Source organism: Colius striatus, chromosome Z, assembly GCF_028858725.1.
Source record: "Colius striatus isolate bColStr4 chromosome Z, bColStr4.1.hap1, whole genome shotgun sequence".
NCBI lineage: Eukaryota > Metazoa > Chordata > Aves > Coliiformes > Coliidae > Colius > Colius striatus.
In genome coordinates, this window is record NC_084790.1 from 67405375 (window position 1) to 67431014 (window position 25640).

At 37.2% G+C, this 25640-nt stretch overlaps 1 protein-coding gene across 5 annotated transcripts in view; it reads right to left on the reverse strand.

Moving 5' to 3' along the window:
• The window catches only part of TUT7 (terminal uridylyl transferase 7), a 48068-nt gene that overhangs the window by 320 nt on the left and 22108 nt on the right, over positions 1-25640 (reverse strand). Inside the window, exons 6-29 of one of the 5 annotated variants that reach the window (XM_062017967.1) lie at positions 25315-25403; positions 23695-23746; positions 21904-21973; positions 20931-21057; positions 19677-19796; positions 18597-18728; positions 18214-18394; positions 16717-17855; positions 16440-16590; positions 15678-15764; positions 14777-14877; positions 14151-14208; positions 13411-13514; positions 12344-12433; positions 12153-12266; positions 11963-12040; positions 11138-11315; positions 10469-10516; positions 10263-10354; positions 9762-9877; positions 6273-6595; positions 2484-2560; positions 2253-2316; positions 231-1220 (exon numbers count right to left, since the gene is read on the reverse strand). In XM_062017967.1, coding sequence (XP_061873951.1) covers positions 1153-1220; positions 2253-2316; positions 2484-2560; positions 6273-6595; positions 9762-9877; positions 10263-10354; positions 10469-10516; positions 11138-11315; positions 11963-12040; positions 12153-12266; positions 12344-12433; positions 13411-13514; positions 14151-14208; positions 14777-14877; positions 15678-15764; positions 16440-16590; positions 16717-17855; positions 18214-18394; positions 18597-18728; positions 19677-19796; positions 20931-21057; positions 21904-21973; positions 23695-23746; positions 25315-25403 — 3659 coding nt within the window. In that variant the 3' untranslated portion in view covers positions 231-1152. Of the gene's footprint in view, positions 1-230; positions 1269-2252; positions 2317-2483; positions 2561-6272; positions 6596-9761; positions 9878-10262; positions 10355-10468; positions 10517-11137; positions 11316-11962; positions 12041-12152; positions 12267-12343; positions 12434-13410; positions 13515-14150; positions 14209-14776; positions 14878-15677; positions 15765-16439; positions 16591-16716; positions 17856-18213; positions 18395-18596; positions 18729-19676; positions 19797-20930; positions 21058-21903; positions 21974-23694; positions 23747-25314; positions 25404-25640 lie in introns of those variants that run through there. The other 4 variants (XM_062017969.1, XM_062017970.1, XM_062017971.1 and 1 more) reach the window with 4 other exon arrangements.

A 25640-nucleotide genomic window follows, 5' to 3' on the forward strand; every position in this document is an offset into this window, starting at 1 on the left:
TAATAATGGATGAAAACCAAAACAGGAGTTAGGATCTCAGCCCTCTAAGATGACTTCAACAAGTAGATGGGTAAGGAAAAAAAATTAATATACATTTGTAAAACCAGATAATTCTAATAAACATAGCAAACGATAACATAAGTCAGGAATACTGAAAACTACAAGCTAAGAAGAAATACGAAAACATAAAGTCTGATTTTAAGGTTTTTTTTTAGATTTATTCAAAGTCATAAATAACAGTGGTTTCAATTTTACCATGTAACTAATTCTTTCCTTAACATGATAAGACGTTACATTACGAGTTCTGGAAGGACTTCAAGTAAAGCTCAAGTTCATAGTCATAATTAAATTCTTGGCTGGTACAAGGATCCTCTTCACATTTTATTAAAATGGACACGTGTCTTTCCTAGTTGCCAAATATAATACCTCTGTTTCTTAAAGCATTTTTGTCTATATCCCCAAGGCCTTGAAAAAAAGATTCTTAGCAGCATCAAACAGGACTGAACTGTTTCCTAGTCTTTCGTCTTTCTTGTACACAAGCACAGCAGCAAAAGAACTCCCATAAAAATCACAGAATGAAAAAAAAACCACAAGAAATCTCAATGGCACTGCTTGTCCGGAGATTGTTTTATATGTGTTTACTAGTGTCTATATTTTCAGTTCTCTACAGAAAAACAAATCCCAAAAGTAGCAGTCTACAAATATTTCAAACACTTTTACACAAGGATTCAATAAACAATCGACATTAATAAATATTATTTACTCCTTCAAAAAATCAATTTTTGAAGAAAATATAATGTATTTGGCTTGCACATTATTTTAGTACATTTTACAATGGTCAAGTGGAGCAACAAAACCTTGAAAAGTCCATTTTTAGTACTTGTCCCTTTCCTATATGATTCACCTAGTAAACAATTACAGAACATCATGGCTTTCTAGTCCAATACTCAAACGATCTATTGAAAAGCAGGGGTGTGTGTTATAATCCACAGTTGCTAATAATAGCAGTCTAAAATAAAACATCCATATTTCATTTAACTTAAGACAAAGGTTGTCTATGCTGCTGTCCCGTGAATCCAGATGCATTAGCCAAAGAAAATTTTTTAATCAAATGAAGGGCCTGTATTGCAATTTGACAGTGCATAATATCCCTCATGATTCTTGTTGGGTCCTCTTCTGTGAGGCTTTTCCCTGAGTCATGTATTTACTGGAAAGGCTGCCTAAGATTGGGAGGAAGAATCCATCACTTTTTTAAAGACATAAAACAACTGAAACAATCAGACATGAGAAAAGTACTGTTAAGTCAAACTACAATGAAAGCATACATGGATCAACTCGAGATCATTACCTGCTGAAGGACAGTAGGAAATACTAAAATACAAAACTGAAAACTAGAAAAAGACAAGTCACTTTGTGTTAAAAATCCTCAAGCTCATATTTTAAAAAGCCTTGCAGTGAAAACAGAAAATAAATGTTTTCCCAACAAAATGGAGAATTTAATTTGAGATACTTAATTGCAGTTTAGTTTTCCAAAGTTTGTAAAGACAATTTACATTTCCCTTCGGGTGCCTCAGGAGAGACGCATTTTACAGTAAAAACTGCTAAAAGGTCTGCAGAGTTGCATTAGAAATTAAAAGTAATTTAAAAGAGCACTTGCATTAAAAATCATTACCTGTTAGTAAGTGTGTGAAATAATTGTAAAGAAGCTGCAATTGTAACCATGCATCGAACATAAAACATCTCTGATCTAGAGAGTATGTGAAGACCTTTATATCATCATCTCAATGCTACTCAGATGTCATTTTGTTGTAATTTTAACAACCTTGCATTTTGGCAGCTCGGACCAAGGATGTGCTTTCATAGTATCTCCTAAGTTAGTTGACCATGTGGAATTCTAGACAATTACTCTGAGGAAGCTTCACAATAAAGTGATCCACATGTCCTCCCTGCAGAAACAACCCCATGTATACCAAAGCAGGAGAGTGATTTTTTTTAAAAAGCCCATATCCTTCTGCAAAATACATCTAGAGTTAAAGAAAAAATGTACAGAACTGACATGCCTATGCTTTGCTTCCAAAAAAAAACTTTTCTGCTAAAAAAGTGACGTGCCTTCACTTCAGAATTATCTATCATCCTGTCCAGACAGCTGCTGTGTGCAACAAGTGAGACAGTCACCATAAGGACTGATGGAGAAACCAAGTTAAAAACCCATACTTCTACACAGAATTTAATTGAAATGAAGATATACAAACCTGACTGGGGGCTCAAAAATACTTTTCCTTTTTGTTTCTTTTTTTCTTCATGTACAAGCACTCCCTATAAACAACATATACACATTGTTGAACCAAAACCGAATGATGTTACTCCACAATAAAAAAAAGGTTCTCCTTTGAAACTTAAGTAAAGCTACTCTTAATTACTTTACATGGGCTTTATAACATTTAAAGAGAAGAAGAGCGAAGAAAAGGACACTTGGTGCTTACCTGATTTATTCTACCAGCATGTTTGGCAGCGCTGGGTAAAGAGGAAGATCCACACAACACTTCTGGTTTTGAAGCACCTGAAAAGATTATACTATTACAAAGATTTGCTAATTTGAAAATAGTTTCTATTTTTAAGATATAAAAACACAAAAATATTTGTAATCTACCTTCAGATTGACATTTTAATTTTTCTTAATTTTGTAACATAAACTGGCACATTAAGGTGAGATGTGTCTATAGTTAAGCATCCAAGTTAGGAACTGTCCTGGTTTGGGCTCCCCTCCTGGCGGAACAGGGAAGAGTTGTGGGTATTTTTTTTCCTTTTTCTAGCTGGGCAAAACCAAGACAGGAATGTACAATAAATTAAGCTCTGTATCTTCCTTCAGAATCAGAGGGACACGGGGAAGAATAAATGGTGTTAAGTGAATTGTCCACAGTCTCACACAATGTAGCCTAGCAAAAAACAAAGTCTGTTAGGTCCAGCTTTTCAGCTAGAGAGAACACTTCAGGCACTATGTAATCAAAAAAGACAAAGCTCAAGCTACATCATTTCCCTTCAACTGGTTAACATCTTTGTTGGCAACATGGATAGTGTGACTGAGTGCACCCTCAGCAAGTCTGCTGATGACACCAAACTGCGTGTTGTTGTTGACCATGCTGGTGTGAAGGGAGGCCACCCAGAGTGACCTTGACAAGTTTGAGAGGTGGGCCTGTGCAAACCTCATGAAGTTCAACATGGCCAAGTCCTGTACATGGGCTGTGGAAATCCAAAACACAAACACAGGCTGGACAATAAGTGGACTGAGAGCAGCACTGCAGACAAGAACTTGAGGGGAATGGTTGACAAAAAGCTCAGCATGACCTGTCATTGTGCTCACAGCCCAGAAAGCCAACCGAATCCTGGGCTGCATCAAAAGAAACTGTGGCCAGCAGGTTGAGGGAGTTAATTCTAACTCCACTCTCATGAGATTCCACCTGCGGTACCACATCCAGCTCTGGGGCCCTCAATGTAAAAAGGACATGGAGCTGTTAGAGCAAGTCCAGAGGAAGGCCACAAAGATGACCTGAGGGCTGGAGCACCTCTCCTAGGCAGACAGGCTGAGAGACTTGGAGTTGTTCAGCCCGGAGAAGAGAAGGCTTTGAGAAGACCTTAGAGCAGCCTTCCAGTACCTAAAGGGAACTACCAGAAAGTTACAGAGGGACTTTTTACAAAGGCACATAATGATAGGACTAAGTGTAATGGCTCCAAAATGACAGAGGGCAGGTTTAGATTAGCTATTAGGAGTAAGCTCTTCCATGTAGGGGTGGTGAGGCACTAGCATAGGTTGCCCAGAGAAGCTGTGGCTGCCCCATCCCTGTCCCCATTCAAGTGCAGGCTGGATGGGGCTTTGAGCAACCTGGTCTAGGGGAAGGTGTTGGAACTAGGTCTAGGAGAGTTGGAACTAAGTGTTCTTTAAGGACTCTGCCAACCCAAACCATTCTGTGATTCTATAAAAAACAGTAATTCTAAAAATAAACACCTATTTCAGAATTCATGATTTTAGACGTGTACTGTACAGCCTGTGTTGGGTTTGCATGGCAAGTTTTGGTAGTGAAAGAGGGGCTGCAGTGATGGCTCCTGTAAGAAGCTGTGTGAAGCCCCATCAGATCTAAGTTGGACCTACCTCTGGCCAAGGTTGGACCAATCAGATACCTCTGCAGTAACTATTTAAGAAAGGAAAGTCTGCAGCAGAAAGGCGAGAGCAACAACCCTGCAGATGGCAAGGTCAGTAGGGGATATGTGCTGGGACAGAGACTTTCCTGCATTCTGTGGTGAGACAGGGGCTGTTCCCCTGCAATCCACGGAGGGCAATGGTAGAGCTGAGATTTGCCTGCAGCCTGTGGAGGATCACACTGCAGAGCAGGCAGCAGCACCCAAAGGAGGCCTTGACTCTGTGGGAAGTCCTTGATGGAGCAGTCTGCTGAAAGGCTGCAGCCCACAGAAGGGACTTGCATCGGAGCAGTTTGTGAGGAGCTGCCATCTGTGGGAAGGACTCACAGAGGTCAGTGCAGGGCTGTCTCCCATTGGAGGGACCCCACCTTGGAGCAGGGCAGGAATGTGAGGAATGCTTTTCTCCTGAGGACTGCCCACAAGCCCCATCCCCTGCTCCCTGTGCCTCTGAGGTGGGAGGAGGTGGAGATACAGGGAGCGGGGAGATGAGTCTGGGAAAATGGATGGGGGAAGATGCTATATTTATCATCATCCTACTCTGTTTTTGATTGGTGGTGGATTAAACTGATTTTGTTTTCCTCAAGTTAAATCTGTTTTGCCCATGAACATAATTGGTGAGTAATCTCTCCCTGTCCTTGTCTCAGTTCATGAGCCCTTGCTTATCTTTTCTCCATCCCACTATAGAGTGGGGAGGAGGTGAGTTAAGTGGCTGCATAGTGCTTTGTTGCTGGCTTAGCAACAGCCTCAGCATAATTCTCATTTAATGAATGTTATAATGTACAACATCACTGACTACAAAACACTCAGGCATGTTAGCAAACTCAGTATCACAGAAAATAGAATGGCAGAAAGAAAAGGTCAATGAGACAAGGCCAAACATAAAGAAACTCAAAAGCTGAATTAAAGCTTGACATGTGCCTTCAAAAAGTCAGAAGCTGAATAAAATGTAGCTCGAGTTTTTAGACATCTTTTCTGTCCACTCAGCACTTCTAGTAGCCTACTGAACTAAGTACACTTCTAAATACCTTGACAGTTCTGAATACATTTGCACCATTTTCCTCTCTCTTTCACGTACTTTGTTAGCACAGTCTTATTCCTGCTTCCACCAATTTTATCTGATTAATGAAAGTCTTCCAATTTAACCCAGACAGCACATTTTTGCTAGTTGAGCAGAACTGGTTTGAAATTAAGTTTATACAAAGGATTCCTTATTAGTTACTTTAATAGGTCAAGTCATGAGCAATTTGTAGAGCAATTTTTTCCAGTATGAATTTAAATGCTCCTAGCTTTACCTACAAGGAAACAACAGTACTATGTTCCTTTGGAAGCTACCTAGAAGTACCATTTACTGTCTTAGGCAGTCTCAGTTTTACCTCAGAATCATTTTACTTTATAACACAGATGATGAGAGAATTGTCTTATATGAAGGATGACTTAGATACTGCTAAGCAAGTATTTTATGAGTTTGTTCAGACTGTCAGCTGGGATCTACAAAAATGTCCCCAAATCCAGTTGTGGGGTTTTTCTGTTGTTGTTTTGTTTTTTTCTTTAAGTCAAAATTCCAAAGTGTCTCCATGAAAAATAATCCATCCAGCTGTTGAGTTGGTGGGAACATTCATTATTTCATTTGCAGATTCTATCTGAACTATCTGTACACTTTCACGGTGACTTTAGGTTGTCATAGAATAATTCTGGTTTATGTGATGGCAAGAGCTGTAGGGCTACTTTTTGTTGCAATTACGATGTACTGAATAAGCAGCTGTAACTCGCAATGTTAGCAAACTCTTACAGAGTGAAGACACTGGAAGTGAATTCAACATATTAGATACAACTTTTCTGTTACAAGTGTCTTATCTGCTAAGAGAAATCATGGCAAATCTCCTGGGATACAGCAAAGTTCTAGAAGGCAGGTGAGGATGAAAGGAAAACTGACTAAATAAGACTGGACTGAAATAATTTCAAAAGACAAAAGTTATGTGATGCCACTCAAAGTAAGAACCTTACCTTTTGCTCCATCCTGTTAAAAATACCAAAAAAGTCATAAGATCTGTTTAAACTCAGCACGATCAGTTTCATACCTGCAGCTCCTTTATACTGTGGGCACTCCTTTTTAATATGACCTTCTCTTCCACAGATAAAACAACGTTTTTCTCTTAAGTCTCTGTCATCCAGATGCTTCCACTTCTCTGCTGATTGCCTAGTTTTTTCTTTTCCAGTTTCCACTACTACCCTTGCTAATTTCCTCTTCTGAGGTGTACATAGGTGAAACTTTCCCTCATTGATCGAACTTTCATTTTCTGATGTTTTAATCAGAGTTTCTTTATCCTCTTTGTTTCTTTGCTCCTTGATTTCTGGATACCTCTGTTTTTTGGCATCTTCGTAATCACGCCGCCGCCTCAGTCTGCAGGAGCAGAAAAATACTGCTAAGTTCATAGGCCTTAGAGTAAAAAAAACCAAACCAGAACCAAGTACTGCATGCAGACAACAGATGTATATTTCATGTATTTCTTCAGTGGGTTCAATAGAGTGAATTAAGGTACTCCTTTACATTGACTCTCCTACCAGTGCTATGCTCATGTAACATATTTAATAATTTAACTCTACAATTAAGATTACAATAAAGCCCTCAAGTCCATAATGACTCAAGAAATACAAACATAAGAGAAAATGTGGGTTTTAAGAGTTGCAATGACAGATGAAGCAATGAAACACAGAGTAAAACGCTAACAAAGTGTAAAAAAAAATAGAGCTATTTTTTTTTTCCTACTTGTACTATTCAGTCAGAACTCCCTTCCTTCCTTCTGAAACTGTATATTCACAGTAGCTCTGGAAGTCTCCTCTACTGGGAAAAGCTTTTAACATTCTATGTGACTTGAAGACCCAGCAGTGGGGCAACAGCTACCACTGATGGACTGGTTTTATCTAACCTCTCTATACATGACCTGTAGAAGGAGACATCAATGAAACTTCTAAGTCTGAAGATGATACTAGACTCCTTTAGTCAGTCAGATGCAGTACTAATGGCAAGCAGCTTGAAAATACCTCCCAAACAGAAAGAATAGACAACAGAATGGCAGATGAGCTCCAAGGTGAGCTTTTCTTTTTTTTAGAAAGGGGGGGAAAAAGGAAGATCCAGGGAGCTACATGCTGGTCAGTCTCACCTCTTCCTGGCAAGCTCACGAAGCAGATCCTCCTGGGAACTATACTAAGGCACATGGAAAATAAGGTGTGTGATGTGATTGAGATGCAAGTGGGAAGGGGTGCCATGCAGAAAGACCTAAACGCGCTTGAGAGATGAGCTCTTGTGAACCTCATGAAATTCAACAAGGCCAAGGGGAAGTTCGTGTACAAGGGTCAGGACAAGTCTCAAACATGCCTACATGAATAGATTGAGAGCAGCACTGTGGAGAAAGACTTGGGGGTACTGATGGATTAAAAACTAAATATGAGATCGTAATGTGTGCCTGCAGCTCAGAAAGCCAAACATATCCTGGACTGCATCACAAAAACTGTGGCCAGCAGGCTGAAAGAGGTGATTCTCTCCCTCTACTTCCCTCTGGTGTGACCCCATGTGCAGTACTGCATCCAGCTCTGGAGCCTCCACCATAAAAAAGGACATGGTCCTGTTGAAGCAAGTCCAGAGGAGGACCAGGAAGGTGATCAGAGAGCTGTAGCACCTCTCCTATGGAGACAAGCTGAGAGAGTTGGGAGTTGCTCAGCCTACAGAAGACTTTGGGCAGACCTTACAGGAGCCTTCCAGAACCTAAAAGAAGCCTACAGAAAAGATGGGGAGGCACTCTTTATCAGAAGTGTAGTGTTTTATCCATCCTAAGAACAGGACAGAATATGTTGGGGTTTTTTTGCTAGATATGGTGGGCCTATATCTGAGTACTGCATGTTGGTCTAAGCTCAGTATTTTAAGTAGGAAGTAGTAGAGTTAGAGAAAGTACAGAGAAAGGCAGCTAAAATGATGAAGACAGCAAGTGTTTAAGGAAGAGAAACTAAAAAGGTCAAGACATTCCAACCTGGGGAGAGCCTGGAGGATGGATACAATCATGGCTTACAAAATCATCACAGCAGTATCATTACTAACTGAATTCCACAGCCTATGACTATGGAATGCTTAAGAAACTAAAATGAGGTAGGCTTTAAACATTCGAAAGAAAGTACTACTTTACATGTCAGAAGAAATCCAAACAAAAAGGGCTGAATCTATGAACAAGTCCAGTCCACAAATGAGCACTGCCAGACAAAGGCAGGTATGTGCTTCATCTCTTACACTGCAACTGTAGATGTTAGGGGAATGCATAAGGAGATGTTACAGAAAGCAGCCAACTAGCATACCATCCATACAGACAGCAACTCCTATTGCAATGGTTGGACAGAGGACTCAAATGTATCAGTGATCTTACCCGATTTATGTTCTTAGATGCAACACCCCATGGACTTTCAAATTAATGTTGCATAGACTATAGCTGTGTTATGTGCAATGAACTGGGGGTTTACTCCAGAATGCAAAATAAAAAACGCACTGCACTGGAGACAGCAGTTTAGACATCAAGTAATTTTCACACCACCTTCAGTGTTCTTTATTTTCAAACCATAACCTGCTACCATATGCGCATTTGGTGAAGTTCAGTAAAGTCACAAATCAAGTCTCAGCAATATAAGTTCACAATTCCCTACTGTGTAGCAGAAGGGCTACTTCATCCACCTGATGTACATAGCTAAAAATCTACTTATATAAAAAGTGCATTTGGATTTTAATTACAGTTTTTAACACAGACTGTAAACAGATTAGATTTTTATATTCACCTTACAAGCAAGTAAAAAGGCTTTCAAAATTTTATCCTTTTTTTATTTATTTGTCAATTTCTACTATCTTAAAGACATGAAGTTTTTGAAGAGCTTTGTCTTAACTAGGAAGAAATAAAATCAAAGGATCGGTTTTAAGTTTAGAGAGCTCGTAATATGAAGACCATGAAGATCAGTTTAGCATTCATCACAAGAAGAGAGATGCAGAATTTTGGATTATCTGGATGTAAACCGGGACATTGTTCTCATATGTTTGTGCTGTGACACTGTCTTGCTTTTGACATGAATAGCATGATTCTGTGAACATGAGAAAATTGTGGCTTGGAACCAAAAGGATTATAGAAGTAGAAGCTATTAACAATGAAAATACATAAAATGCTTTCATGAGTGCTTTTCACAGTGCACAGCTACTCAGCTCTGCATTTACTTTCTCTTTGACTACTGCTTTCCTATATAATGAAGTGCAGAATCAGCATTACTACCTTAAGCTAAATAGCTTTGAAGCCTTCTCTGAAAAGACTGCTAAAAACCACTACAGATTGTGTTGGCAAAAGTAATGACTCACAGACCAAAATTTTTTTTAAAATCAACACTGTCCACTACTGTCAAAACTAGTATTGATACTTTTTCATTTCATCAGAGAAGAAAATAATCTGCAGCATTTAAAAATTTTGCTTTAGTGTTACTATCCTCATCTTCCATCTAAATATATCTAAGGGAAAGTTCCACACAGATGGCAAAACTTTACTCACTTTCTTCTCATGGGACAATCTTTCATGAAATGTCCGATTTTACCACAAATTCTGCAGCATCTATCATTTGGTACCAATTCTCCTTCTGTTAGTACCTCTGGATCAAAAAAGTACTCCTGAAGAAGAAACCACGCATTTAAAATTAAAATCAAGATAGAGAAGCAAATCTTCAACAGCAAAAAGAGTTACAGAGAAGAATAAACCTGCTGTGTGTTGCTGAACTCCTGAATGACCTGATGAGATTAGTTTCTTCTTTACAGGCAGCCTGCTGACCATCAGGTCTGTAATCTCTTTTTTAAACCAACTTGTAAGATGGTTTTGGTAAGGACTAAAATATTTAAGTCTGTACAATGAAGTTCTGACTTGATTAGTATTCTGCATGCCAACATATTTTACATGCAAATAACACAAAAATAGTACTCCTGAATAACTCCCATAAAAATTTTTAGAGTACTGTTGAAATTTACGAACATATACATACTGCTTTCAGAACCAACTCACCATTTTTGAGGGATATTCTTTAGGAAAGGTTTTTACAGGGGTACCAAATACCCTTCTGCCATTGATAAAAGCCTTCATTATAAAATTTGTCACTGGGGGAAAAAAAAAGAAAAAGAGAAAACATCATTTAAACAAAGAAGCCAGTAAAATAAGACCTAAGACAAGACCTTCACATCTGCACCCAAATTTGTTAACAGGAGACTTACTTTTTCTTGACAATCCAGCTCCAAGATTGTGGTTCAAATCAAAGGGGTCTGTACAAAAAGTATTACAGGTATTACTCAACTCCAGGGCAAGATCAGCAGTGCATATGTACACATGAACAATCCAAAGCAGCTACTCTGAATGCAGAACTAATATACTGAAATTGAACTATTTGCAAATTTATTAAAAAGAAATTAGCTCCAAGGGCAAAGATACCAGCTGTCTACTTCTGACTCTGAAGTATTGTAGAAGAATAAGCTGAACACGCGGGCAAGGTTATGGAAATTCTTTCCAGGAAAGTCATGGCTGCCTCAGAAAGTGCTTTAGGGAACATTTCTAAAACATGTCACTGCATTTTCTTGCTAAACACCATGGTATTATTTAGAAGAGTAATTACACAAAGGTTAAATGGGTCACGTAAACATGGACTCTGCTAAACCTAGTATTACTGTCATCATCAAAAGTATTTGCATCTTCTTCTCTGTAGAGAAAACTTAAGAATAATTTTTACCACTTCTGAATCTCAGTGGGAATTTTTAGATGGATTTCAAAACATGAGCAAACAACAACACGCTAGTAAAAAACCCATAAATAAGCCTTGGGGAAAGATCAAGTTTTTCATGTGGCCACTCAAGAAATTCCACATAGTCATGCACTTCATGGGCTTTTACCTTCAATTACAATGTATTTGGAGGTCCACTGCTTCTTGAAAGTTGTAAGCAGATTTTTTCTCCTAATACAGATGACATGCTCTTTAAAATCAAATTCTTCTGTGTAGAAACGGAGAAGTCCCAGCCACAGCTGCCCAACAGATTCAGTGTTTTTGCCACAGTCTGGCCAAACAACTGGCTGAAAATGACAGAAATATATTTGCTTCCAGTACTTATATTATACAGAATAATATTAATAACTTGGAAACTGAAACAGTCTAAGCCTTATTTTATAAAGAAATACCAATGAGTTACACCAGAATACTTCCATTCCTTCCGTAATTGGTACTAAGAATCCAATACTGATTTTAAAATGGTATATTTTAAAAAACATTAACCAAAAAAAGCAGAGAATTGATAAAGGTTCTAACACTAGGTTTTGTCTGCTATCAAAAAGAATTTATGAGTTCACTTGATGTGCCTATTTAACACAAAATTATTTGACAGTATTAATCATCTATGACTAGATATGCAGTTGGTATTTGCAGGAGTTACCTCTACATAGTATTGTGACACACAGAGCAACTAATCATCGTGAATACCTTCAAATAATATTTTTAATCTATTTTTTTCAGATTTTTCAGATTTTATTTTTGTTCTCAGATGAATTACAACCAAATATATTCTTCAAGGTTTACAGGATGTGATTAGGATTTTCAAAGCAATAGATAACTCCACTTCCATATTCAATCAGTGTATTCCAGTCTGTTTCTTGAAAGGAATTCTTTTTCATTTGCAAGGCTATAGGTAACACCATTTCTGGTGTTATTAACCTGATTTACTCACCAACTCCTCTATCTTATCAAAGAAATAAACGTTCCAGCCATCAACTAAAATTTCAGGCTTTTTTGGCTCTTTGTAGATCTGAAATCATAATATTAAATTCATTAGAAGAGCCCTTCAGATTCAGCACTGACATTGTTCTTCTGGTCAAGAGCATGTCACAGATATGTATTTCTTTCTTGATACAACGTACCTCTTGAAGGACAGGGATGACAGGTGGATTTCTTTGCTGAAGAAAATACAGCACCATAAGAGTGTATGCGTAAGAAGAAAGGCTGCCTCGAGATGCATCTCCAATGTCACAGACCTAGAAAAAGAATCATGTATGGTTATCACCTCTTGGTGCAGGTGCTACTGCTTCTAGAACGTCTGAAATATACTTACCTTTGTAAATACTTTCATTGTGTAACACAGATGTTTCACTCTAGGATCAATGGCTGCATATGATGACAGGAGTCTTGTGTTATGCAAAGCCTACAAAAATGAGAAAGGTATATAGAAAATACAGGAGAGTGCTGAAGAAATAATCTGAGAACCAAAACCAGCAAGTTATGTGCTCAGGAAATGCAGATATGAAGCCTCGCATAGTGGAAAGTGTCTTGAGAAAGGAAGCATTCAACCATGAGGTAACCATCTGCTCTGTTAAAAAGATCATCAGCATCCTTAATCTACACATTATGAGCAGGAGTGATAGAACAGTACTTCAGAAAAGGAAGCTTTCATCTACTACCGCGTTTTCAAAATATTAGGTAGAAGGGAAGTTTCTGAACTAATAGATTACAGCCCAGAAATGTGACAGCTATGAACTCAGCCATATGGATGGATAACTTCAAGAAAAACAATTTGTAGGTTTAGTGATTGATGAATCTTCCTCAAGATTCTCCTGGACCTCATACAAAAAACTTCAGGAAGTTTAATACTTTCTTCTAAAACTTACTGGCCTTTGATGTTTCACGGAACGGGCTTTTGAAGTTCAGAGATGTTGAAATAAAACTCCAAAACTTGTTTTTAAAATATTTTGCCAAGAACTTCTTGTTTTTTGTAAATTCCAACACACGTTCCAGTTCAGGCAAGCTGGGTTCAAAAAGCACTATATTCCAGATCTCAAGGCTAAGCATAAGCCCTGACAGGAAGTCAAGTGTAAGAAAGCTGAAGTTACATTATTTTGTCTTAATAGAAAGACTTAAAACACCAAAACCACTATTTCTTACTACCACTGATAAACTCATGTATTTTCTTAGGGAAGTGACAACTTGCATTTCTTAGGTAACTGACAATTTGCAATTGTCACAACTGACTCCACTCAGTCAAATAAATAAAAAACAATTGTTCAGAAATCTGAAGCTGCAATAGGTCATTGACTGTTGAATTTGAACAAAACAATCACTAATCTCAAGAAGAAGATCCATATTTTTCTGTTACAAAAATTTAAAAAAAAAGGATAAACTTACCAGAGTATTATATAAACTGATGTCTACCTCAAGACCACTTCTGATATGGAAAAATTTGACAATTGGGACTTTAGCAGTTGTTATAGGCAAGACATTTCTTAAACCTAGGATGAAATATTAAAATTACAAACTGACTGAATGACAGTTCTATCAAATGCTCTACAAATAATTCTAAACTGTAGTAAAAAGGCTAAAAGAAAATCTTATTTGATAATATAATTTCATTTCAGTTACAGTCAATATTTATTTTACCAACTCATCAAACATGGTGAACCTGCTAAACATGACATATACAAGTATACATAAGCTTAAGAGATCACTGATTTGCTCCAATTGTATTAAATTCATGTGAGATACACCAAAGCAGAAATATAAAGTCTAATTTCTTGTATAAAAACAAGAATTCACATTGCAAATGTGGATCAGTTTAACTATTAACTATTTAACGATTAACTTACTAGGCACTGAACATACAAATATGAACCCTCAAGCTTTAACTTAAGCTTTGTTCTTAATTGCGTTACAAGTATACTATCTATCTAATCCAGATGTAGGTCTATAAGCTCACAGACTAACACACGCAAAAAAACCCCACAAGCAAATGTTAACATATAACCTCAGGCTTACTAACATTAAGCTCTTCAATATGGCTTTATCTCATCGATTTTCATCTACAGAATGTTTTCACTACAGCAACCAAACTCACACAAACCGTGCATTTTAATTTGCAATAAAATTACCTGTCTGTTTCTTGAGAACTTTTGCTAAATCTTCAATGATTTTGATGCAATCAAGTCCCTAAGACATTAAGAAAAAAGGTTGAAAGTTGTATCTGCTATAAGTATTTTAGGCAAAACTTTTTACCTACTTGCCATTAAGCTTAAAGCTGTATAATTGAGTTTCATAATACATAGAATTATGAGAATAGTTTCAATAGAAAATAGTTTCAATATAGCAATTCTAAAACCAACATTAATTAGTATCTTAACACAGGCCTTAAAAAAGTTTACGTTAGACATGAAAGGACATTGATATCCTTTGCCACTGTCTTCCATTCCTAATTGTTTATGCTACAAAGCACAGTATTTACGTGCTAATAATATATTTCTGCTAATGTCAAGAGTAACGGCAGTGCAGAATTCAGGAAAAAATGGAATTTACAAAAAAAACGGACTACCCAGAGTAGTTCTTAAACTCATGCCTAGACCAACAGGAAAACCCCCCAAAAGAATCTGCCTTTGGTGCACCTATTTGTGTTTTCTTCTAAACAGAAAAGCTTTTATAAAGTAATAAATATGTTACACTAGAGACACAATATAACGACAAAATTTTGCATTTATTTTCACAAAAATTTTTTTCAAACAACCTCAGTGGTTTCCTGCCCAGCCATCGTCATACAGATATCGAGGTCACTTTGTTTGAAGCCAAAGCCATTTTTTGAAGAGCCAAATAAATTCAGTTTGGTTCCTGTAACAGATGTGATGAGTTATAATCACGTATTGACACAGAATCTCAAGCTGTGTATAGCTTTAAACCACTGCATGTCTTCTAATACAGGCATGAAAACATTACTGTCTTTCTATGGTACGCCAAAATTTATTTTCTTACCAACTTTGCTGATAACGAAAGAATCACTGCTTTTATTTGTTCAAATGAGCAGCCTGACAGATCCAGAAGCACATCAGATTTTCCAATAATTGAATCATGAGCATGCAGGTTGAACACAAAATCTGATTAAAAGACTGCTCTCTACTGACACAGCTGACCACATACCAGGCTCTAGTAAAAAAATACCACTTGCTAAGTTTAGAAGACTATGAACTGAAGTTCAGGTGTTACAGCAATGATAAAACAAATAAAAAATTGTGCCTGTATTCTAAAATATTCCAAAGCCGGTGAGTTTCAGGAGAAAGGACTACAAAAAGCTTGTTTCTAAAAGCAGATCAAGAAGATGTCTGGCTAACAAATAACGCCAAAATAACAATTATAAAACTGTTCTACTACTGCTTTGGTTTTTTTCTCTCTAGCTTGACATTGTTCCTCCCTACTAATGCGCTGTACATAGCACTAAGTCAAGAAAGACTTAAACTAAAGCCTTAAACACTTTTTAAAGAAATTAATGTAATCAAATATAGCAATGCTAAACAACAATATAGCTTAAATGTTCAAAATGGAAGTGTTTACGATGCTTGATATGACATATTTTCTTAGGAAACACTAAAGTGTGAACACGCTAGATAAACATAAAGCTACAATTGTCTAATTACCTGGGAAGTCCTGCCTAATGAAGTTTTCCAAGTTTTGTCTTATATGTTCCCGAGCCTGATCCTCTACAATATTTGGAGCAAAATCATCTTAAAAAAAAAAAGAAATTTAGGCAAAGAGATCTGTAGAAAGAGTAAACAGCTAAGATTCAAATGAAAAAAGTGAGATGTTTACAGCAAGGGGAGAGGAGAGAAAAAGCAGCAGAAGATTCATGTGATGATAAGAAAGCAAGGATGAAGTAGAATAGAAATACCTGTTTAAAAAAAACACTACTTAATTAGATAAATAATGCATTTTGTCTGGTCAGAAACAGCGAGAGAGAAAGGAGGAAAGTTGGGCCACTCTGAAAAGAATAGAAGTGGATAAGTGTTACAAAACAGTATTTTGACTCCCATTTTGCTAGAACACTGAAGTCATTGTTTCTAAAAACACACAAGGAACAGTAATGAAATTTAAAGTAGACAGAAATATAAAAGCAGCAGTCAAAAAACCCATCCAAAAGTAAACCCTTAGAAATGATACTAAGGTGCCTAAATGAGGAATCCAATAGCCACTGCATGAAGACAAGCCTAAACATCGTGTATTTCTCTAGATAAGTCAGTAGTTTTATTAAAGCCCTTATAAATCTTAGAATGGTATCTAAGAATTGGATGCAGCGTAACAAATAACTGTTCCCCTTTATAACACCATTAGCCTCTGGTTATTTCATAACTACTTGCAATTCTTTTCTACTGCACAACAATATTGAAAGGAAAAAAACTTACGATAACATTGGACACAAACTTGATCTAGAATAACTGAAAATTTGGGTGTCAACGCTGGCAGTGGGTCAAGCTCAATTTTCTTGAAATCTTCTGGACAATCCCTCTTTAAGTGGCCTTCTCGTTTGCACAAGCTACATACTACTGTGGGAGACTGCACGAACAAAAAAAGCATGACTGGTTTTAGAAACTATAATACGTCCATGAATCTGAGCAACATTTTCATCTAACTGATAACAGACCATAAGGATTATATTTTGTTCTGATATAGCTTGCTTACCTTGCCCTTTGTAAAAGCTGTTTTACTGAACTCATAAAAAAGTTCAGATTCTAAACACTGTTCTATTGCTGCATTCTCTTCAAAAAGACCTCCCTTCTCCTTAAGATCCTCTTGACTAAAACTGTTCATCAAAGGTCCATCCAGGTTTTCTTCTAAATGTTTCTTCTCATATTTACTGGAAATAGAAAGATCTTCTTCCTCTGATGGGGCATCATCATCTCCAGATCCAGTGTATGTGTTGTCTAGTTCATCTCCAGCTCTTGTAACACTGCATTCTCTCTGGTTTGAGAGACTTGGTTCTTCTTCATCTTCTTCCTCATCATCTGAGTTAATCATTTGAGATATTTGACTCTGTGCTGAACATAAGAATTTCTGGGGAGACTCATCCAGTTCATCAGTACCTTCAGTGCTTTCCTCATCAATGTCAATCCTATCATCCATTATACCACTGCACTCTAAAACAAACTCATCACTCTCTGTAAGTGCAGCATTTTGAAAACCTTCTAGGTCTGAAGTACTAAATGTCTCCATATCATGCTCATTCACTCTTACAGGGAGATCTCCACTATCACTGTCTTCATCTATTCCCTGATCAGTAGTGAAGAAATTATTCCATCTTCTTTTTTGTTGTTCATGTTCCTCCTCTTCCTCCTCTTCTTCCTCTTCATTTCCACTCTCTGTCTCTTCACAACTTGGTTTAAAATCCTCATTATCTCCAGAAATAATCTCCTCAATTATACAGTCTGAATCTTCGTGGGCAACTGCCAAATGACTTATATCATCAGCCAGTTCTTCTTCTGTGAAGCTTTCTGAGCCATCACACATTTTTGAAGGATCAATTCTACGTGCCTGTGGCATATCTGTAGCCTGCGTTATGCATTCTTCCACTAAGGCGGTGTTTGTTTTACCATCCAAGTTTTGCAGCTCAAAGTTTTCATGCTTTATAGCATCTTTGCCATGTTCTGGCATTTGGGATTTCTCCTCATTGGCATCTGGAGGGGATTTTTTGCTCAGTTTTGCACTTTTTTTGTTAGGTAGAGCGAAATATTTGTAAGTTGCTCTCAGGCAGTGAAGAATATACTCATACACTAACTGGCTGTTCAGAGTTCTTGCCACATTCCTTTTGACCGAATACGGATCTAGTAGAAATAAGAAAGTGAGTCAGCAGTTCAGGAGTTAACTGTTTTAAAAAATAAAACACTTACATCCTTATAAAACTTGAATATATTACTGTTAGTTACCCTAAAGCATTATTTAAGAAAAAAAGATCTCTAAAATCGTCTTCAGCACAATTCAAAGTCCATTTACTTACTTTTGATAATGTTAAAAAAAACCCAAAATAAATATTACCTTAAACTGACTTTTGTTTCAAAACATATTCTACTATATTATTTAGGATCACATGCCAATATTGTAAAAATCTAAGTCACTACATACAATGTCAGTGCGCCCAAAAAATTAAACTAACAGTTCTTTGATGTTAGTGGATGTATATACCTTCGACAGCAATGCGCTTTTTAGGCCAGTCCTTTGACTCACGAGACACTGCTTCTTTGAGTCGTATGCTGATAACCAAATCAGCCATATTGAACTCCAAGGCATAGAAACGAAGCAGTTCTACCCAGAGCTGACCCACAGGTGCTGAACACTGTTGTCCTGAATCGAATACTAAGGGAGCCTGTCAATTACAGAAGAAAAGTGGAAATAATATTAAATGCACAGCTATTTAGCTGTTGCACTTTCTTGTATTTCATCTCAATGTTTGTTTAACTTGTGGTTTTGCAACATAAACACAACACAAACATAGAAGATAGTGGGTTTTTTTTGGAGAAGATAAATGGCTGCTAGACTACTACAGAGGTAAATTAAACCATTCACACCTTGCCCCTTCTAGGAGATGTTTCTTCTGGTAATTCAGAATCATCAGTGGGGTTATGCTCCCAAACCACAGCATCATTCTTGACTTCTTTCAAATGAAAATTAGTTAATTTATTTAATGAGAATCCTCCAACCTAAAGGAAATAGAAAAAGAAACATAGCTAAATATTATGTGAACTTCAAATCTTAGCCCCCTCATGGCAGCAAGCCAGATTAAAACAGAAAAAAGACTGAAAAGAGCTGTTCCAGGCCTAAAATATGCCCCAGTCAGTTTCTCTCTACACTTCTCTAAAAAAACCTCTCAAGAGTTCAGAGCTTTTAGAAGGGTATTTGTATGTCATGAAACTTTGTCTTTGTACATTTTTTAATTATATGACCATATACTATAGGACATTTATCTCACTCTGTGCAGAGAATGTAGAAGCTTTGGGAGTGAGTCAGTCACCTACCAAAGGAAATTGTTAACTGCAAGGCCCATGTAGTTGGTTATGGAAACTGGAACGTGCATATTAAATATAACAGATGGGTGCCATGAATGTAACACCTTAATGACGTCTTGGAGGGCTGGAGTCTGGATTTGTGTTCATAATACAATTTGTGACGTTAAGATGCATTTCAGCTTCTAAAGCCAAGAAATATATGCTCTGAACACCTAGTCTGATCTGTTGGGCTGTATCATACCAGTGTGCTTCCCAACTATGGTCTACATTTTCAAGAATTAGATGTCAAAATCCAAGACACTGTTTTGGGATGTAGCTACATAGCTAAGTGAATTCATAGTTCTCAAGTCTGGAGGAAAGGCTGAAGAAATAATTAAGTAGATTGTTAGGAGTGCACTGTTCAATGCCCAAGCTCTCCTTACTCACAAATGGAGCAACAGAGCACTTAATTCAATTACAAGGACTGTGAATTGCATCCTCATTACCAAGTATGCAAAGGTCAGGTGTAGTCTGCCTGAATTCACATTCTTTCTGAATTCCTGCAGAAATGGCTGGCTCAGAATACCAAGAAGCTGACAGGTTAGACACTGTCACAGTGACTGGCCTTCTCATTTATACTATTTACTGTGTTAATACACATACCCATGATCCCAAATAGACAGGCAGGAAAGGCTCTTTCCTCTGTTGTAGAAAGAAAATAACCATTAAAGCGAACACATAGGGTGACAAGCCTCCTTCTTCAGGACGATCAACACAGCACAACTGTAAAAATCAATTGTGTAGTCATTAAGGTTTCAAGTGATACTGTGAAAAATACTAATTTAATTACTGTTCAGAAGTCTATCACATTAAAAAATGACAAACTCAGAAATCTCTGAGCTTTTATGAGATGCACTTTGTTCACAAGGCTTGTATATTTATTGTAGTCATTACTGTAACATTTTCCGTGTAAGAGCAGACTGGCAAACCAGACAGCATACAGCACATATGATCACTCATTTTATGTATACACAATACAAGTGAAAAGTTTTTCAATCTTCTTCTTAAATCCTATTTTAATTGGACAGGCTGGATCAATGGGCCAAGGCCAACCGTATGAGGTTTGACAAGACCAAGTGCCAGGTCCTGCACTTGTGTCACAACAACCCCATGCAGAACCACAGGCTTGGGAGAGAGTGGCTGGGAAGTGGCTGGGAATGAGTCTGATGAGGAGAGGCTGAGAGAGCTAGGGATGCTTAGCCTAGAGAAGAGAAGGCTGAGGGAAGACGTGATCACTCTCTACAATTACTTGAAAAGAGGCTGTAGTGAGGTGGAGGTCGGCCTCTTCTCTCCCATAATAAATGATAGAACCAGAGGAACTGGCCACAAATTGCACCAGGGGAGGTTTAGATTGGATATTAGGAAGAACTGTTTCACTGAAAGGGTTGACAGACACTGGCACAGGCTACCCAGGGAGGTGATAGAGTCATTATCCCTGGAGGTTTTTAAAAGATGTGCAGATGAGGTGCTGAAGGACATGGTTTAGCGGAGGGCTTCGTGGTGTTACATTAGTGGTTGGACCTGATGATCTTAAAGATCTTTTCTAACAAAACAATTTTAAGATTCTATTAAAGTTTTGGAACAAGTTATTTTAATTCACAAGAAAGTTTTCGTCTGCATATGGAATAAATCAGCTCTTTACTTTTTTTCATGATGGGTTAAGTTCATGGGAAACTGGTAATTCCATTTCGTACATATTCCTCTGACCTGTTTGGTAACAAAGCAGGATATTTACAGTTTTGACTACTGGTGGCTTAAGCTCAAAATTACACTTTTAAACAATACCTACAATTTTAGCATAATATCAATGTTCATCTAATATTTATTCACAGATGGGAGAATACAAACGACTCTTACCTTTGCCCAGTACCTGAAAGCAATCACTAAAGGTACTAGAGTAGGTTCCAGTTTTCCAAGTGTACCCAAATGGTTCGTTGTCAGACAAGCATTCTCATTCCCTGCACTCACTTTACAAATAAGGCCACTAAAACCCAAAAAGAAACAAAGTAAAAGACCTTGGAGGTTTTGTAAGAACAGCCACAGGTTAGATAGTATCTCACAAAATAGTATAGCAGGCTATAAGGAAAGGTGTCTCAAAGACACCTTATCTACATTAAAACAAACGTGGAAAACCAACTTATATTTAGGTTGAAAAGATAAGTATTATAATTTTATTTAAAAGTGTTTTCAATGCAATTAAAATTTAACTATTTGTTTCTAATTTTTTTAGTTCGGTGAATTAATGTAATTACAGTACTGATTCCCTTTATGAATCTAAACCATACCACACGCATCAGAAAACAGTTTCTCTGCTGTTTCCATAATGCAAGAAATATTTTCAAGCACTGAAAGATCAAGGTAGCAGCAAATAACTGGCAATATTTCTGTATCAGTAATGGTTTGTAGAACGTTTCATGAATCTTAATTCATAGCCATTAAATGGGCAAAACAATGTCTTTCACTTGTTCTCAATATACTAGTGAAGCTAAGCAAGTTAATCTTGCCCTTACAGAAATTCATATTTTGGCATGGTATCTACATTGCCTATAAGGAAGCAAAGTTTCTGCTTAAGCAGCTATCCCAAATGGAAGGGTAAGGGTACATGCTGGAAGCCATAATGGTTGAAGGGATTGGGAAATACACAGCTAAGGACAGAACAACCCTTACCCTCTTATGCTAGGCTAGGAATGACTTGCCCATGAGTGTTAGTTTGTTTTTCAAGATCCATGGAACTGTAATAATTTAGTACAGAAACGTCATTTTTCAGATGTTGGTACATATAATTTACATTGCTATATACTATTAGAACACACAAAGTGACAATCGAGACCTTTGGTTTTCTCTGCACACCACCACTGGTATTCTAGCATGGAAATCTGCATCAACTTCCGTAAAAGATTCTAGGCAGGAGAAGAGAAAAAAAAAAAAAAAAAAAAAAAAGAAGCAGCCACATTAATCACAGTGTTGACAAAAATAACCTGAACTGGATGCAATTAGAGCACAGCAAGACAGCAAGAACCTCAAGTTCTTAATAAAAATACTAATTCAGAAACAAATAACTCAGTATATGTGACAGATGAATCCTGTCCCTCTTTTAAAGCAAGTTTTTCATATGTGATGGGAAGAGTATGGTCTATATGATAGGCACTGTTAAGAAAATACTTAAAAGGAACGTCTCAAAATTACATAGGTATATTTTGGTTAAGTGTTGGCTTCAGCAGTCTAGGCACAGAGAGACCAATGACAACTGTAAAACAATGTTGGTGTGAAACATGAAAAAAAAACAGAGTGTTATGTCAGTATGAGACAAAACATATCAAAAGTTGACAAAACATGATGGATTGTTTTCTTGCTCTACTTTTTTTTTATATTTTCCTTCTTGTCCTTTATATAGATTTTGAAATACAATTCAGCTACATTTTTATCTTAACACTAAATAAGTACAGATGCCACCGCAGTCTGTTCTCTAAGTGAAGCCTGTTGATCCAAACTCAGCTTATTTATTGATGCCTTACTGTTTCAATGGGCCAAGTAGAGAAGAAACTATGAAATAATTTTAGATAGCCAACTAAAAAATTCCGAAATGACAATATTTTCTTGATGTTACCTAGCCATTTTCTCTGAAACACACCTTGGTTTTGTTACTGGCGTAACTCAAATACTTAATGCCCTGTTTCTGTATCCTGTGACTCACAGAAAAAGGCTTTGCTCAAGATGTTACCACAAGTTTGCTTGCTTTCAAAACACATTACATATCCCAACTTTTTACAAGATCTGGGTCTTCATTCCTCCAATCTGGTTGAACAATAACCTAATTCTCAAAGACTACAATGGTCATTTGACTAGACAAGAGGATGCACATACAATGGTGCTGAGGGTGGCAATGAGAAAAATCTAGCTCAGTAAACACATGCATGTTTAATAAACATGTTTGGAACCATATGGTCTGATTTCCCAACTGTGGGCATAAAGTAAGGCAAGAAAGTAGGAAAGTTACTTTTTGCAATCTGCATTTAAAAAGAGAAGAGTTTCTTTCCCATTTTTCATGTTTTGCCTGCATATGCTGGAACTAGTTTCAGTACGTGCATTTTAAAAACATCTCAAACTTCACCTGCCTACATTAGTGTACAGGGTTGTGTTCATCACCTGACAAAAACCCATGTGTCTCCATGCAGCCATTTGTACATCATCTTACTGCATGAACAGGCATGTGCACAAAATTATAGGAAAAGAGACCACATTCTGAAAGTACATTACCAACTTTGTGATCACATTAGGAGACCTTAGACTACTCTCTGTACCATACATGTCTAAGTGAACAGTCTGGAGAAAGAAAGGCTGCACAGGCTATTTTAAGTATAATGACATCTTGAAATATAATATAGAAGAATACCTCCCACACTAGGAATTTGTCAAATCAATGTAAATAATGGACCTTTAATAGTTGTAAGACTGAATGTCAAACCAAAACTGTCAATATATTATTTTCTGCAGTAGTTTTTAGTCTCACATCCTTCTTAAAAAAAAAATCCAGCATGTGGTTTACCTGTTCAACAGAGATAGAATCCACCAATACTAAGCAATATTTAAGGAATTGATAAGGCAGCAATTTTTTTCTTACCACTGTTCTGGAGACTTTCTTGCACAAGTAAGAGAACATCTGGTTGAGTCATCTGTCAATAAAAGTAATAAATTGTTTTCACTGATGTCAAGGTGATTTCTCACAATTCAAAGTTTTTTAAAACACATTGTCCTTAGGCTGCTTCTGTTTTTCTTCCAGAGAAGGCAGCAAGAAGGAAATAACACCAACTGACAAAAAAACCTCTTAGTTCATAGGTATCACAAAACTATATCAAAAGGCATAAGATTTTTATTTTTATGAAAAAAAATTAACTTGGAATAACTAAGTAAAGCTATTTTTATCTCTAACAAAGGCTTAGTTACAGGAAAAACCCCACCAACAGAAGTAGTACTTCAGTGTGCTTAAATGTGATTGCTTTCTAACACAGTGGATTTACTTCACAGACTGAAACCATAACTTTTTAAAGATTATATGAATTTTAAGAATTTGGATCATTCCTTTTCCCTACAACAGTTTTTCCTAGAAGAAATGCTAAATTTTAACTATGGGACTGCCGAATAAACTACAGCAGAAATAGATTTAAATACAGAATCAAAATACAAAGTCACACAGAATCACAGAATGGTAGGGGCTGGAAGGGACATCTAAAGATCATCTAGCCCAATCTCCCTGCTCAAGCCAGGTCCACCTACATCAGGTCACACAGGAACACATCCAAGCGTGCTTTGAAAACCTCCAGAGAAGGAGACTCCACACTCTCCCTGGGCAGCCTGTGCCAGGGCTCCCTCATCCTTATGTTAAAACAGTTTTTCCTTATGTTTAAATGGAACCTTTTGTGTTCCAGCTTCACCCCATTATCCCTTGTCTTGTTGCTAGGTACAGTAGGAAAAATGGATGCCCCAATCTCCTGACATCCACCATTTAGATATTTGTAAATATTCTTCTTCTCCAGACTAAATAGTCCCAGTTCCCATAGCCTTTCTTCACAAGGAAAATGCTGCAGTCCCCTGATCATCTTGGTGGCCCTGTACTGGACTCTCTCGGGAAGGTCCCTGTCCCTCTTGAGCTGGGGACCACAGAACTGGACAAAGGACTCCAGATGAGGCCTCAACAGGGCAGAGTAGAGGGGGAAGAAAACCTCTCTCAACCTGTTGGACACACTCTTCTTGATTTCTTTTAAATCTCCAAGTACAAAGATGCAAGGAAACAATTAGCATGACAAATTAAGACTTGAAGTTCAAATACAAATGACATAAGACGGTTTCATGGCTCAAAATAACCTAGCAGTCAAAAACTCTGATGTGCGTATGACATCAGACAGAAGATCATGAAAACATCATTTAATCAAGCTGTAAGAGAAGATAAATAGTGATCTGTCATCTCATAGGAGGGCTAGCAATACAGATATTTGAGGTGTTTCCAGTCCTTCAGAAGGAAGATTCAAACACAAGACTGTGTTGTATGCCTGACCATTACTGGTGTATAAATCAAAGAATGTTATTTTAAGACCATTTTGAAGTGATGGCTCTGTTTTATGCAATGTATTTTCATAACAAGTGATACTATCACACTGTAAGTTATATTTAAGCTATAATCCACATAAAGGTGCAAACATTCAAAAACCACTTCAGACATAATTAATAAAATGGTCTTACTTACACTGGCAGGAAACTGGATATCTATGTTTATGTCTGAAGTTTTGAAACCAAATCTGCTGTAAGATGAGCCATACAATCGTAATGAGCACTCTGCAACAAGAAGAACGATACTACATTTACTCTATACCTAATTCTGAGTTTGCAGCTACTTCATGGCATTGTCAGTAGATCTCAAATCTACATCTAGTTTGGTCACCACAGAAATAAAGAAAACTAAAGGACAGAACTGTCGGTGAATCCTGCTTTCCATGCTGTTGCTAGTAAAGGCTTATCATGAAGGTCAAATGCCCCCATGTGCCATTCATTTTTACTTTTTACTATGAGTCT